The 15,612-nt window shown below is 38.9% G+C and overlaps 1 protein-coding gene and 1 pseudogene across 3 annotated transcripts in view; one reads left to right on the forward strand and one right to left on the reverse strand.

The window, feature by feature from the left end:
- PPP2R2A (protein phosphatase 2 regulatory subunit Balpha) overlaps positions 1-5,940 on the forward strand; it is an 83,982-nt gene extending 78,042 nt beyond the window's left edge. For all 3 annotated transcript variants that reach the window (XM_030816996.1, XM_030816997.1, XM_030816995.1), the window contains one exon: positions 3,395-5,940. In XM_030816996.1, the coding sequence (XP_030672856.1) occupies positions 3,395-3,674 (280 nt within the window). In that variant the 3' untranslated portion in view covers positions 3,675-5,940. The remainder of the gene's footprint in view (positions 1-3,394) is intronic.
- A 6,999-nt stretch (positions 5,941-12,939) lies between these two features.
- LOC100583643 lies at positions 12,940-15,066 on the reverse strand (annotated as a pseudogene).
- Between the last annotated feature and the right edge of the window lie 546 nt (positions 15,067-15,612).

Below are 15,612 nucleotides of genomic sequence, written 5' to 3' on the forward strand. Positions count from 1 at the left end.
CAGGTTTTCCAGATGCTACATTAACACCTCATAGAAGTGGTCTTTCATATGTATGTTATGTATGTATGATGTTAAACATAATATATGTGGTTAAAATATTAGTAGTAGTTATCCTTTGCTTTTTATAATTTCCAGTTTTGCCGTAGTGTAATTCCTTTTTCGTATTCATTTTTAGTAAACTGTTACCATTATTTAAAGATAAAATAAGTCTTACTTTGAGTCTTTTAGTCGTCTGTTTATTTGCCACTATGTTCCAATAGAACAGAAAGTAGTAAAACATAATTTTTGAATTAAACTGACATTTAAAGTAATTAGAGATACTTTAATTAACAACAGTTTTATCACAGAGCTTAATATGATTCTGGTTTCATGGTGCTATGTGTTACAGAGGATAATAGAACTTATAGAATGTTTTCTTTCATCTGGCTTTTAAAATTATGATTTTTGACATAAGGACTAGTAAACCTAGAGCTCTGTTAATAGCACACATTGCCTTTGAGTGCCACTACTAAACCTGAGGCATCAAGAAGAAAGAAGGAAAGGGAAGAAGGAAAAAAAAGATTAACAAATTTGAAGAGTAAAGAGATACTGAACTAGGATGTGGCGCACAGCTACAACCAGTTTTTCATTGGTTTAAGCAGATAATTAGCAGTTTTATGTTCTATTATCAGAAAGAAACTATTTGTTTTCCTTAATATTAAAATTTTTTTTTTAATTATTTCAAACTTAGAGAAAATTTGTTAGAATAACACAAAGAACTCTTGGCCTGCCTTGACCCAGGTTCCCCTGTTGCTGTATCACGTGTTCTATTCTGTTTATTTATAGCTATATTTGTCCACATAGGTACATGCGCGCATGCTCACATGCAACTTGTGTGTCACATGGGAATTTACTCCATTTACTCCAGATGTGATGCCCATAACCTTAAATTCTTGAATGAGTATTTCCTGACAAAAACGCTTTCCAACATAGTGACAGTGCAGGATCCAAAGCAACATTCACAGCGATGCAGTACTGCCATCTAATCCGGAGACCCACTGAAACTCACCAGTTACTGTAACTGTGTCCTTTATGGCACAGAACAAAGTCAGTCTGGTTCAGTATCCAACATTTAGTTGTCATCTCTTGTTAGTCTCCTTTATTCTGAAACAGTTCCTCAGTCTCTCCTTGTCTTTCGTGACCTCGGCATTTTGAAGAACACAGGCCAGTTATTTTATAGAATGTTTCCTCATGATTAGATTCAGGCTATACATTTTTGGCAGGAATACCACAGAAATGCTGGCCTAATGATACCTTTTTAAAGTTTCAAGTAGCCACAGCCTAGGTGTCCTAATCCATTAAAACCACACAAACTTAGATGATATGGGGATGTCAATCTAAATTACACAAGCCATTTTTAAAGAAATACAGTTTTATCATCTTCAAGGGTATGCATTACCTTGAGTTTGATTAAAGTTGTTGTCAAGTGTCCTTTGGGAATTGACATTACTAAATAGATAATAATTTGTACTCAGTAGGTGACCTTTGTATGTATTACTTTGAACTATTCCCCAGGGTCCTGTAATCCTTATTTACAATAATAATTTGAACCATTGGTAAGCAGTGGTAGCAGACCCTTTCCAAATTATTAAGAGCTTCAAACTTACGAAGTTTTGTTTGTGAGGATACTTAATAAATGTCGAGCAGTAATGGGTGGCAAATAGAACGGACAAAAAAGTGTCTTGGTCAGTTTAAACATTTCGCCACCCCTTTAAACTGATATTTTTATAAATATTTGCTTAAAATGTTTTCAGTGGTAAAAGTAAAATGATGTTCTGTTAATAAAATATAGCCTGGGCAACATAGCAAGACCCTGTCTCTACAAAATATTTAAAAATTATCTGGACATGGCAGCATATGCCTGTAGTCACAGCTACTCAGGAGACTGAAGTGCAAGGACTGCTTGAGCCCAGGAGGTTGAGGTTGCGGTTGCGGTGAGCTGTGATTGTGCCACCACATTTCAACCTGGGTGACAGAGTGAAACCCTGTCTTAAAAAATACAGATATATAGGCCGGGCACAGTGGCTCACGCCTGTAATCCCAGCACTTTGGGAGGCCAAGACAGGCGGATCACGAGGTCAGGAGATCGAGACCATCCTGACTAACATGGTGAAACCCTGTCTCTACTAAAAATATAAAAAAAATCAGCCGGGTGTGGTGGCGGATGCCTGTAGCCCCAGCTACCCAGGAGGCTGAGGCAGAAGAATGGCGTGAACTCGGGAGGCAGAGCTTGCAGTGAGCCGAGATTGCACCACTGCACTCCAGCCTGGGCGACACAGCGAGATCTCAAAAAAAAAAAAAAATATATATATATATATACACACACACACACACACACACACACACACACACACATACACATATATTCTGTACCACTTAATATTCTCAGGAGCAGATTATAACATAAGCATTTATTAAATGTGATTATCTGAACCAGACAACACCCTGAGAAGATACTTTATTTATGAGACAGAGTCTCACTCTGTTACCCAGGCTGGAGTGCAGTGGTGCGATCTCGGCTCACTGCAACCTCCGCCTCCCGGGTTCAAGTGATTCTCCTGCCTCAGCCTCCTGAGTAGCTGGGACTACAGGCGCCAGCCACCATGCCAGGCTAATTTTTTTTTTTTTTTTTTTTGAGACGGAGTCTTGCTTGGTCGCCCAGGCTGGAGTACAGTGGCGCGATCTCGGCTCACTGCAAGCTCCGCCTCCTGGGTTCACACCATTCTCCTGCCTCAGCCTCCCGAGTAGCTGGGACTACAGGCGCCCGCCACCATGCCAGGCTAATTTTTTTTTGTATTTTTAGTAGAGATGGAGTTTCACCGTGTTAGCCAGGATGGTCTCGATCTCCTGACCTTGTGCTCCGCCCACCTTGGCCTCCCAAAGTGCTGGGATTACAGGCGTGAGCCGCCGTGCCCGGCCCAAAAAATGTAAATCATAAGATAAAGCATTGGTTTCTTGTGAACAGCTACTTCATGCGGGGTTCTTTTGTTTTAGAACCTGTGAGTTCCACAGATAGTTGCTCCTTTGAGAAGCTGGCTGGCCTGGTTGATCACATAGCCTGTAGTTGCAAAAATATTCAACAACAGTAATTCTGCGCTACTAAGAAGTTTTACTTGAGGATACTGTCAACTTTGGTGATAGTTTTGGTAGCCATGAAAAGAATAAACAGAAAACCCAGTTAATTAGTACCATATTTCTGGTTTATTCCAGTGATTGAGTTGATGTCAACAGCCCCTGTCCCTTAGTTTAAATCTGCTTTTGAAGTAGCTTCTTATGGTTTAATTGCTGAATCATTTTACTTGAAAACAATTTCTTGTTCTGCTTGTTTGACTGAGTGTACTGTCTATTTTCACAGTGTTGTCATGACTGGATCTTACAATAATTTCTTCAGAATGTTTGACAGAAACACAAAGCGAGACATAACCCTAGAAGCATCGCGGGAAAACAATAAGCCTCGCACAGTTCTGAAGCCTCGCAAAGTCTGTGCAAGTGGCAAGCGAAAGAAAGATGAAATAAGTGTTGACAGCCTAGACTTCAATAAGAAAATCCTTCACACAGCCTGGCACCCCAAGGAAAATATCATTGCTGTAGCTACTACAAACAATCTGTATATATTTCAAGACAAAGTGAATTAGGGTTGGCATTCCTAGCAGAAGAACCCACTTCTTGCTTAGTTGAGATAGTTGAATCTAGCATTCGTTCCTATAAAAGAGAGAGGTCCATTGTGGCGCCCCTTTCCAGTGTTTGACAGTGTGCCATTCGACAACACATTGTTATAGCTACATGGAGAAAGCTCTGTGGATTCATCACTGTGGTGTTCTCCATGTCTGCTAGCCATTTAGGTAAGGGTAGGGCACTTTTAATTTAAATGACTTCTTGCACCATCTTGCCTAATGGACTAGATTGGACTGTATCAACATTGATTTACTCCACTTTTTATGCCTTCCATTGTGATGACGTCAAACACAGTGAAAGCCTTCAGTCATGCTATGGGATTTAATTGTGTATCCTCATTACTGTATCATTTGTGGGGTACACCCCTTCCCCCTTTTTTTAAATTAAATACAGCTCATTCTTACTGTGGCTTGTAGCATTCCTCCTCTTCTGGCCTCCTGGACTCCTCCCCTTCATCTCTCTTACCCTTGCCCCCTCCACCCGGTCTTGGTGGTGGTATATTAAAAAAAGAAAGAATGAAAGCACACAAAATGAGTCAGTTTGGGGTCAGTGGTATAAAGGGGGTATTTGTTGCGAACAAATGTTTTAACAGTTGGCTGTAATCACTCCTCGCCATGTCTGGCACTGAAAATAAGGAAAAAAAAAACCTACTACTGAATAAAAGTGACAAAGAATGGAGAATCTGGTTTTCTTTTTCTTTTTAACCTACCTCTTGTAGCCAATATTTTGTGTCATACCTTTGGGCACAGTGAAACAAAATGGGTTTTCATTGTTTTATTGGTATTTTTGTTAATTATTTTTAACAAGTGTTCTTTTACATGCAGGAGGAGAGGTACTGGTTCTCTATGAACATATTTTGAATATAGGTTTTATTAAGGATTTCACAATCTATAAATGCTACTAGTTTTTTTTTTCTTTTTACCGTCATGAGGGTATTGGATACGTTGTATCTCTATTTAACTCATTATCTGTTAATGAAATTGTTGTAAATGGGAACCAAATTTGTAGAACTTAATTTCTACTTTTTAGAGTGCTTAATTTCATTTTTGCCTTACTAAATAGTCAAAGACTTATAAAACATTTTTAACAAGTTAGAACTTTTTTTGTCATTCAGTCATATAAAATAGCAGAAAACTAACATCAAGTGACACTGCACTAAATACTTTTTTCTGTATTTTTACTGCTATCAAATCAGAATGAAATATACTTTACCATAGATATTTTTCTTCTATTTTTGGTTTTCCAAAGCTATATTAAAGACAAATTTTTAAAGGTACAGCGTTCAAAAAGTGCTTAATGAACTCCAACAGCTGCCTCAAATAAAAATCTATATGAATACATTTTCCCTAAGTGGTGATACATTATCCAAAGATGAAGAGTGCTCCTATTTTTAATAGGTAGAATGTACCTTTGTCAGTCTTGCAGAAGCTTTAATGGAGAAGAAATGGACTTTATTTTTGAAAGGTGAAATGAACAGGCATTTATATTATTAGAGAATGGTAGTCTTATTTTGGTCGAACATAATGTAACAACCTTGAATTTCAGAGGACTCTGAGTGCTTCTATGTCCACTACCTATTGTTCTATTCTTCAATAATGAAAAAGAATTCAACGAGCCGACCGTGATTCCCTCTACTACAAATATTATGTGTTGTAAGTTAGCATTTTTAGCACACAGGAGAAATTCTATGTAATAAAATTACTGTATCTTTTGGATTTAACAAATTTGTATTTGAAACACATTCTATGTCTGATAATTCTTAATGGCACTTTTACTAATTTATTTGGGGATCTTGGGTACTTTCTTAATTTGTGTTTATTCTTCACACTTGACTTGCAAGTGGGATATTCCCCCTGCCACAAGTGTCAAACAGTGATATTCTTCCTGTGTTGTGACTGGACAGTTTTCCAGATCTTTTTTGGGAGATTTTCCTACAGCTTGGTTGTATGTCTTAAGATAACACCACCAAACAGCTCTCAGAAATTCTTTTTTGATTGATCAGTAGCTATGATGATTCTCCTCCATGACACTAAGGATTAGTTTATATAAGAGAAATAATTGCTAAAATTAAAATGCCTCTATCAAGGAATGCTATTATAAGTTATTGTTAACATTCTCAAGTATTAATTTTTTAATTTCATTGGTGTAGCAAACTCTAAGCCCAGCCACTTATTTTACATGGCCATGGTTAATCTTTTTATTAATAAAAATTATACTTAGAATAAACTTAGTCTTGTCAAGTTGCTTGTATTTCCTATTCTCTTGCCACTAATATACATGCACATACTCCATCCCTTCTCTTAACCTTTTAGAAGAGATTGTGGTAGGAAAAGGACTTTCATTCTATTAACCTCTTTTGATCTTTACTTAGTGGCTGGGCAGTAAGAAGAATTGTTTTATAAACCTGTCTAAATACATGTTTATGTAACCATTAACTGCTGGATGGTAAGCTTCTGTGCAGCCCTCTGTCTCTTGGGATTTAAAAAAATGCGTCCAGTCAGGTGCAGTGGCTCACTCCTGTAATCCCAACACTTTGGGAGGCCGAGGTGGGTGAATCACCTGAGGTCAGGAGTTCGAGACCAGCCTGGCCAACATGGTGAAATCCTATCTCTACCAAAAATACAAAAATCAGCCGGGTGTGGTGGCACGTGTCTAATCGCAGCTACTCCAAAAGATGAGGCAGGAGAACCAGCTGGAATCCGGGAGGTGGAGGTTGCAGTGAGCTGAGATCGTGCCACTGCACTCCAGCCTGGGTGACAGAGCGCGACGCTGTCTCAAACAAAAACGTGTCCATGCACTCTTTTCCTTTCAAAATGAAGAGAATTTTTTAAACCTTAAATGGGAGTTATTCTGGTTAGAGATACTTCTACGGAAAGCTAGAGACAGGAAAGCAGGTTCTTCCAGTGTGTGACTATTTTTTGAGTAAGGTGTTAATTAGGAAATTGTGCACATGTGAAAGCTATGCAGTACTGATAAAGAATTTTTAGTGATATTTAAACCCTTCTAAGGGAATATTGCTTGAGCATCTTTACCACACATAAATTCAAATGTAGATAGTATTGTGCACTTCCAGAAAAACAAAACCAATCCCCCCCGAAAGATGGAAAAGATAGGCATATGCTGGGTAGTCAAGAATCAAGTCAGTTTACTTGTGTATTTGAGAGCACCTGTACTTTAGTATCTTATCTGTTCAGATGGTGATAGTTTAAGCTCTGCGTGTATGTCTTACTGTGGTTAAAAAGGGAGTTTGATGCACCTCCTCTTCCCCCTGAAAAAGCCTTGAAAAGTGACCCTGCTTCATTTTGTAATTATGCATAAGGTCAAAACATTACAACTCTTTTAGTATTAATCAAATGCTTAGCGATTCTACAGAGTCTTGAGGTGTTCTCAGATGCCAAATATATTTTGTAACTGAGTTTGTCTCAACATTTTATTCCACAGTGGTATTAGACTAGAACCTCTTACCTTTGTATTAGAATGAAGAAACACCCACTTTACAGGCTTAACGTTAATAAGTCTCTTGCTAGCTCAGTGTATCAAAGAGAAGGCACTACAAAGCTTAGTTTCCTCTAAAAGGAATTTGGCAAACAATAAACTGGCATAAGGGGAGAAACTAATATTTGTGTTTTTTCAAATGTTCTACTCAGCTCCTTTGTAATCTGAATAGCAACAAGTTCTTTGAGGACTTTCCCACTAGAGGGCAATGGTGGGGAGCGGTGGCTCATTGCCTGTAATCCCAGCACTTTGGGAGGCTGAGGTGGGAGGATCACTTGAGACCAGCCTGGGCAACAAACCAAGATCCCATCTCTACAAATAAAAGATGTATTTTAAGAAATATATTTTAAGAAACCACTAGGGGGCGATCGTTAAGTTTTGAACAGCAATGATGGGGGTATTTTTGAGAAAGTATAAACAGGGGAGTCTTTATGTACTGCAAGAGCTTCATTATTAAAATCAGGGACCAAATACAGGATATTGTGTGCCCAAAACCACTGTTCCCTATGACCCTCGAGTAAATATTTGAGAACACACTGATGGAGGGGAACACAAATGCCAACTGTGATATCATTACTTATATTGTACTACAATAAAGTCATGCAATATAAGTACAACAAGGTAGTACAATTACTCAACAAAATACTTGCAAAATACAAAACTTTAGCTGGGCGTGCCCAAATGCCAACTGTGATGTCATTACTTACATTGTACGACTTTACTGTAGTACAATACAAGTAATGACATCACAGTTGGCATTTGGGCACGCCCAGCTAAGTTTTGTATTTTGCAAGTATTTTGTTGAGTAGTTTGCATCAATGTTCATGAAGGATATTGATCTACAATTTTTTTATATTTTAATGTCACTGTCTAGTGTAATGCTGATCTCATAAAATGAATTTTCCTCTCCTGTATTATTGAAGAATAGGGACAAAATTCGTACAATTTCTTCCTTCAGTGTGTGGTAGAATTCGCTAGTGACAAACTATTAAATACCATTCTATCTAAGGTCACATCACTGAGTCACTGTAAGGAGAAAAACGATTGTCTCTTTTCAGAATTGAAATGTATTTCTGCTCTATTCACTAAATCGCCCAGCAGAGTTAATGGAATGAAGCATCATAATTTGAGTTTGTCAAACACCATTTTGCTCTATTACAGTATCTTTGAAAACGTTAATTTGTTAGCCCAAATCTATATCAAACTTTTGTTGCCCAACACTTAACTTACCAATGCCTAAAAAGATTCACTGATCAGGTAATGTAGTTGTTAAGTAACAGAGCAAAGTGGTTAGGACGTGCTGGACTGCCACAATAGGAATCCTGTGAGTTTAAGAAAATACAATAATGATAATTGCTTTTTGAGACACGGTCTCACACTGTCACCCAGGCTGTAATGCAGTGGCCTGATCATGGCTCACTGCAGCCTCAATCTCTTGGGCCCAATCCTCTCATCTCAGCCTCCCAAGTAGCTGGGACTACAGGCACCTGCTACCATTGCCCAGCTAACTTTTTTTTAAAGTTTTTGTAGAGATGTTGCCCAAGCTAAGCTTCAATTCCTGGGCTCAAGTGATCCTCTCGAGTCCACCTCCCAAAATGCTGGGATTGGAGGCATGAGCCACCACTGTGCCCAGCCTAGAAAATGGAAACTTCTCCCTCCTCCTCTCTCCTTCTTCCCTCTTCTCATCCTTACTTCTTTCTGTCCACTGGCAGCCAAGTGCTGACCTATTTGCAGACAAGTTTATTTGGTCACTGGATGACAATGCCTCTCAACAGTCACTCCTCAACTCAACTACACTTACTAATTCCCTTTCCTTCTGTAACCATTTGAGTTTGTACCTCCTCTTTTGCTTTAAAATTACAACCAGCCGGGCGGGGTGGCTCACGCTTGTAATCCCAGCACTTTGGGAGGCCGAGGCGGGCGGATCACGAGGTCAGGAGATCGAGACCACGGTGAAACCCTGTCTCTACTAAAAATACAAAAAATTAGCCGGGCATGGTGGCGGGCGCCTGTAGTCTCAGCTACTCGGGAGGCTGAGGCAGGAGAATGGCGTGAACCCGGGAGGCGGAGCTTGCAGTGAGCAGAGATTGCGCCACTGCACTCAGCCTGGGTGACAGAGCAAGACTCCGTCTCAAAATAAAATAAAATAAAATGAAATAAAATTACAACCAAACCAGGCAAAACTACCTGTAATTGGATATGGTATTATGGAATCAATGCTCAAAAATTAATTAATAATAAAACATCTTGTAGAGCACAGCGTCGTTTCTGTTTTTCTTTTTTCTTTTCTTTTTACTTATTTATTTTATTTTTCAGACAGTCTTACTCCATCACCCAGACTGGAGGGCAGTAGGGCAGTGGTGCGATCACAGTTCACTGCTACCTTAAACCCCGAGCTCAGGTGATCCTCCCACCTCAGCCTCCCGGGTAGCTGAGACTACAGATGTGCACCATCACACCCTTTTGTATTTTTTGTAGAGATGGGGTTTCATCATGTTGCCCAGGCTGGTGTCAAACCCCACTGCACTCCAGCCTGGGCGACAGAACGAGACTCTGTCTCTAAATAAATAAATTGGTAGAGCAAGTATATTACCTTATTTCTTATGAAAATTAATTATTTTAATAAATCAAGTAATAGTATTTGTATCCAGTAGCTATTGCCACAATCAAGTAATAGAAGTACAACTATAGCTAAAATGAGAAAAGTAAATATTAAGTGGGGATATCAGCTGGGCGTGGTGGCTCATGTCTGTAAGCCCAACACTGGGGGAGGCCAAGGTAGGTGGATCACATGAGGTCAGGAGTTAAGACCGGCCTGGCCAACATGGTGAGACCCCATCTTTATTACTAAAAATACAAAAAAGCTGTGCATGGTGGTACATACCTGTAATCCCAGCTACTCAGGAGGCTGAGGCACAAGAATCGCTTGAACCCGGGAGGTGGAGGTTGCAGTGAGCTGGGATCCTGCCACTGCACTCCAGCCTGGGTGACAGAGTGAGAACCTATCCAAAAAAAAAAAAAAAAAAAAAAGGATATGATCAACTAAAAAATGGGCAGTAGAGGTAAAGGTGGAAGAAGAGGAATTATACTAATTTCATTACTGTTCCTTGCTGGGCATTAAAAGAAATTAAGGAAAAGAAGGATTAGGAGGATTATATAAATATATAGTTATAAAGGTAACTAACTGAACAAAAATTAAAATTTCATCAGGTGAATACAACTAAGCAACAATAATAATAGTAAAAACCCAAACCATTATCTTAATATTGAGGTTGAACTGAAGACAAAATTATGACCACTTTATAGTGATAAACAGGGATAGTTATGAATATCTGTGCATCAACTATAAGGAATGAAGATACAAGAAGAAAAACAGGAGTAGGAGATATTAATTTACCTCTTGAAATCCATGACATGTAAAGGGGGGAAAATAGTCAACTATATAAAAACTTAAATCACATTAAGGTGGTTCCAACAGATACATCAAACCTGATTTTGTGAACACAAACTACACCTTCTTTTCAAATAGGGAATAGTCCCCAAAAGGAATCATAAGTTAGGCCCCAGAGAACACCTAAAAAAAAAAAAAATTCCCAAACTAGAAATGATACAAAAACCAAATCTGACCAGGGAAAAATTCTTAAATACCCAAATTAATAAAGAATGAAATAAGTATCAAATATATAAGAAGCTAGGAAAGGATGAGGGTGACTGCCAAAGAGTACAGGGTTTCATTGGGGGGGTGGGGGGCAGTGTGACAAAAGTGTTCCAAAGTTAGACTGTGATGGTTACGTAACTCTGAATATACAAAAAACATTGAACTTTAAGTGGATGAACTGTATAGTATGTGAATTATATTTCAATGAGGCTGTTAAAAAACAAGAATTCGGAGGCTAGGCACGGTGGTTCACGCCTGTAATCCCAGCACTTTGGGAGGCCAAGGCGGGTGGATCACAAGGTCAGGAGTTTGAGACCAGCCTGGGCAACATGGTGAAACTCCATCTCTACTAAAAAAAAATAGAAAAAAATAGCCGGGCGTGGTGGCGGGCACCTGTAATCCCAGCTACTCAGGAGGCTGAGGCAGAAGAATTGCTTGAACCCAGGAGGCAGAGGTTGCAGTGAGCCGAGATTGTGCCACTGCACTCCAGCCTGGGCAACAAAGCTAGACTTTGTCTCAAAAAAAAACAAAAACAAGAATTAGGAATAATACAATTAGGAAGCAGGAATTCAATTTAAGAGTCAATAAAATAAATGATTAGGTAATATAATCCAGAAAAAAACAGAGGACAAACAACATAAAATAAGAAATAAAAGTAACATCCTATAGAAACAGAGATGAGCTTCCTAAAGGCACCAGGCCCCAGTGTTTCCACAGGGAATTATAACATCTCTTGAAAGAAAGTAATTTCAATGTCATCTATGTAAGACCAGAGAAAAGGAAACTTTCTAATTATTTTCAATAAAATCAGTATAGTAAGCTGGGCAAAGTGGCTTATGCCTGTAATCCCAGCAGTTTGGGAGGCTGAAGCAGGGGGATCCCATAAGACCAGGAGTTCAGGACTTGCCTGAGCAACACAGGAAAACTCTGTCTCTATAAAAAACACAAAAAAATAGCTGGACATGATTGCAGGCACCTGTAGTTCCGCCTACTGGAAAGCTGAGGTGGGATGATCACTTGAGCCCGGGAGGCTGAGGCTACAGTGAGCTGTGATTGTACCACTGCACTCCAGCCAGGATGACAGCATGAGACCTTGTCTCAAAAAAATAAAAATAAAATAAAATAGCATATGATTAATAAAAAACTTTTTTTTGAAAGTTTAAAACCTTTTAAAAGGAGCACCTAAAAGGAAAATAGAACAAAGTGGGATCTCGTAGTCCTGACTGGGAAAACAATTCTATAAATATGTCAATAATCCCCTCAATTTTTTTTTATTATTTGGCATTAGAAACCTTTTATTAAAACAAACGGTGGGCTGAAAATAACACAGGGTGAAGGAAGGTTGAGGAAACCAGTATGAAGGCATCTCAAATGATGAACTAAATACATTCCAAAGGTACTATTTATACTTAAGGCAATTTTAAAAGTGAGGTCTTAACCAAAAAGCCTTTACATGGCATTCAAAAAAAAGAGGGGGTCATTTAAATCTTTTGGATTGACTAAAAGAGCTAAATTATGTACCCAAAATCTGTACAGCAGGGGCCTGTTTTCAGCAGGTAAGCCTATATACAAGTAAGAATCTCTTACTCTTGTTACAAATGTCCTGTTTTGCTTTGTTTTACAGGAATATATAACCCCCATCCTCACAGAGTTAGTCCATAAGGCCTCAGTGTCCGCATAGAAATACGGACCTACCTCTACTACAGAACTATTTACACCACTGTAAATACACATGTATGTGTCCACCCCCACGACTAAGCTGTCAATGCCTTGAGTGAAGGGGTAGTTACAACCAACTCATTTTGTATCTACAGTCACAATTAATAGGCACTCAATACTTTTTTTTGCATGAATGATAAATGATATTACACTACCACCACTATTTACATTAACATCTCCCATCATTAGCTGTCTCCAAAATAAAAACACCAAATTGCTGCCACATTTTCAGCAGTTTTCATAATATAGTGCTTCTGGACTTTTTAATGTAAACAAACATGCTTGATTTACCAATTTTCAGAGTAATGACACAAACTTAGCATTCTTCTTGGAATGGAAAACTTTCTAGGAAGTTACTTCATTCTTTTTCTCTTTTTCAAAAGGCATCTCGCAGCGTCAACTGTTTTTCTCGGAAGGAACCCTTATTTTTTGACCAGACATTCTGGCTATACCACATCATCATAAAGTTCTTCTGTTTTTTCTTCTTTATTTTTTGAACTGGAAAATGGATTCACTTTGGTTTTCTTCCTCACAAATTCTTTTCAGTCAGTTTTTCCAGCCATTGCAGTTGCTAGTCTTGTCTCTGTCAGACTTTGGCTTTTTATGAAGGTGTTCAATGTCCCGAAGAGAAAGTAATTCACCCTTGGGCTCTTCATCACTGTCGATTTCAGTATATTTCCTCTTCTGGGATTTCCCAGGGGACAGCGTCAAGTTCTTTTCTCATTTGCGCCATGCGGATTTTCTGGAAGTCTTCCTAACTTAAAACTCGACTGGTGCTGACGGCTGCAGTTTTGGCTTTCTGCTCCTCCATGGGCATGCTGTTCAGCTTCTTGGAAATTTCTTGTTGTTCTTCATCGGAAGAGTGTTGCACATCAACTCATTCGCCATCGGCATCCTCCTCCTCACTGAGACTGGTACTTTCCCATCCATCTTCATCATTTTCAGCATTCTCCTTTCTCAACTTCCAGAACTTCTGCTTCTGGAATGTAATCTTTAGCATCTAATTCTCCATATTCTAGTACTCTTGCTTCTACTGAGGCTTCTGTAGGCTTACCCCGGTATTTCTTCTGCAGCATCTGAGGATTCAGTGTTCGGAAGAGCCGAATCAAAGTTCTAGCAGACATCATTACATTATTATCCTTGTGTGTTTTATACTGAGCCAAGTCTTGGAGAAGCTCTTCAGTCATGGCCAGAGGACACTGAGCTGTTACCTCTTTTACAGCATTGATTCCTACTGTCATGGCTTCTCCAGAGTTCTTGTCGGTAACAAAATTGTTGGCCACAGTCATAAGCAATGATTGAATAATCACTGGGTGTACTAGGTGATGAGATGCTTGTGCAGCAAACAGAAGGATCATTGTTACTTCTCTTTGGTGGGGCTGCAGAACCCTTTGCAAAAAGTGATAGAAATTGAAGAGGAAGGGCTTATGAATTCCCACCAATCTGAGATGAGGTTCATGAGCATCATCTTCACTTCCAACCTCTCCTTACAGCACTCAAGCTGCTTTAGTAGTTTTTCTGCAAAATCTTGGGGATCATGAATCAAGTGAACGGCTAAAAAGTTAAACACCTCTGGTTTTTTCTTCTTCTTTTGTTTCTTGACCAGTTTCATTGCCTTTTCCAACTTTTTCTTGTTTTGGGAACTTTCTTCCCTGTAGCATATTGTGCTAGCAGGTCTCTTGCTGTTGGTCCGTCATCCTCAGATTTGGAGTCACTGTCCTGTTTTTCATCTTCATCTTTTCCAAGAAAGAATGTCAAAGCAGCAACTAATATCTTAGTGACCTTAGAGAAACATTCGGTTGTGATAACATTGACAGTTTTGGTATCATTCCAGATGTTCCTTCTGTAGAATTCAATCATAACATCTAAAGACATCTTGGCTGCGGTTGCATTGCTATCTCTTAACATGGTGTACATGAAATTTCACAATACTACATCCACTTTATTCTTGTGTTTTCCGTTTATATTCTTGATATCAGTCACGATATGTGTGTATAAAGTCTTTCGCAGAAGCTTATCATGGCAACAGAGAAGTTCAAAGAAGAGTTCTAGCAGGCTTGATGGATTGATGAGATTCTTATTTCTCAGCAAGATCAAAGCTTTGCAAAATGTCATTCGAAGATCTGGATCCAATACGGTATGATTACAGGACAGAAGATCTTTCACCACTTGAGGAAAATAACTTAGATACCCTGGGTAGCAGTGACTAATCTATAACAAAGCAAAGGCTCTTCTGAAGTTTCTCTTTCTCTCCTATTATTCAGATGCACATATTTAGGACGTTCTGTGCCATAAACACCACCAGCTCTGCTAGTTCTTTACTAGGTTTATATGGTTGCAATTTGAAAATCTCCACATTGGATGTGTAGTGATTATACTGCTGTAGAAACTCCTAGATGGAGGGTGGCGGGTCTCACTTCATCAGATTCTGTAACTGCAGTCAGGTTGCTGGGCAGCTTGTTGTTGTTTCTGCTGGACATTCTGGCTGCAGACTGGCTTCGCGGCGAGCAGTTTTAATAAAACTCAGATGGCCAGCAGCCACCAATCCCTACCAGCTGTGGCTTGAACTCCTGCTTCCGGGTATGACCGGAAACAGCACTCAATCTATTAATAGAGTTCATTTCTGACCAAAATCTTAAAAGAATTTGCAAAGGGATTTGACAAATCAATACTTAAAAAAAACCTTTTAGCATGGAATTTTTCAAATATATTAACAAATTAGAGGAATACTTTAATGTATTACATAGCTTCAATAATTACCAACACATGGTCAATCTTGGACAGGTCCATTCTTAAGTTCATCTGAAGAGTAACTATCCATTAACATCTGAAAAAGACAAAGGAAGAGAAACTTTAATAGTTATCTAACAGAGGTATTGCAGATAGCCCTGAAACAGACTCACATTTTTGTGGGCATTCAGAGAGTGACAAAGGTGCAATTTCAAATCAGGGTGGAAAGGATGGCTTAAAATTAATATTATTGGGTCAATGAGCTACAAAATTGGGAAGAATTGAAGTTAAATAAT

Source organism: Nomascus leucogenys, chromosome 8, assembly GCF_006542625.1.
Source record: "Nomascus leucogenys isolate Asia chromosome 8, Asia_NLE_v1, whole genome shotgun sequence".
In the NCBI taxonomy this organism is placed as follows: Eukaryota; Metazoa; Chordata; class Mammalia; order Primates; family Hylobatidae; genus Nomascus; species Nomascus leucogenys.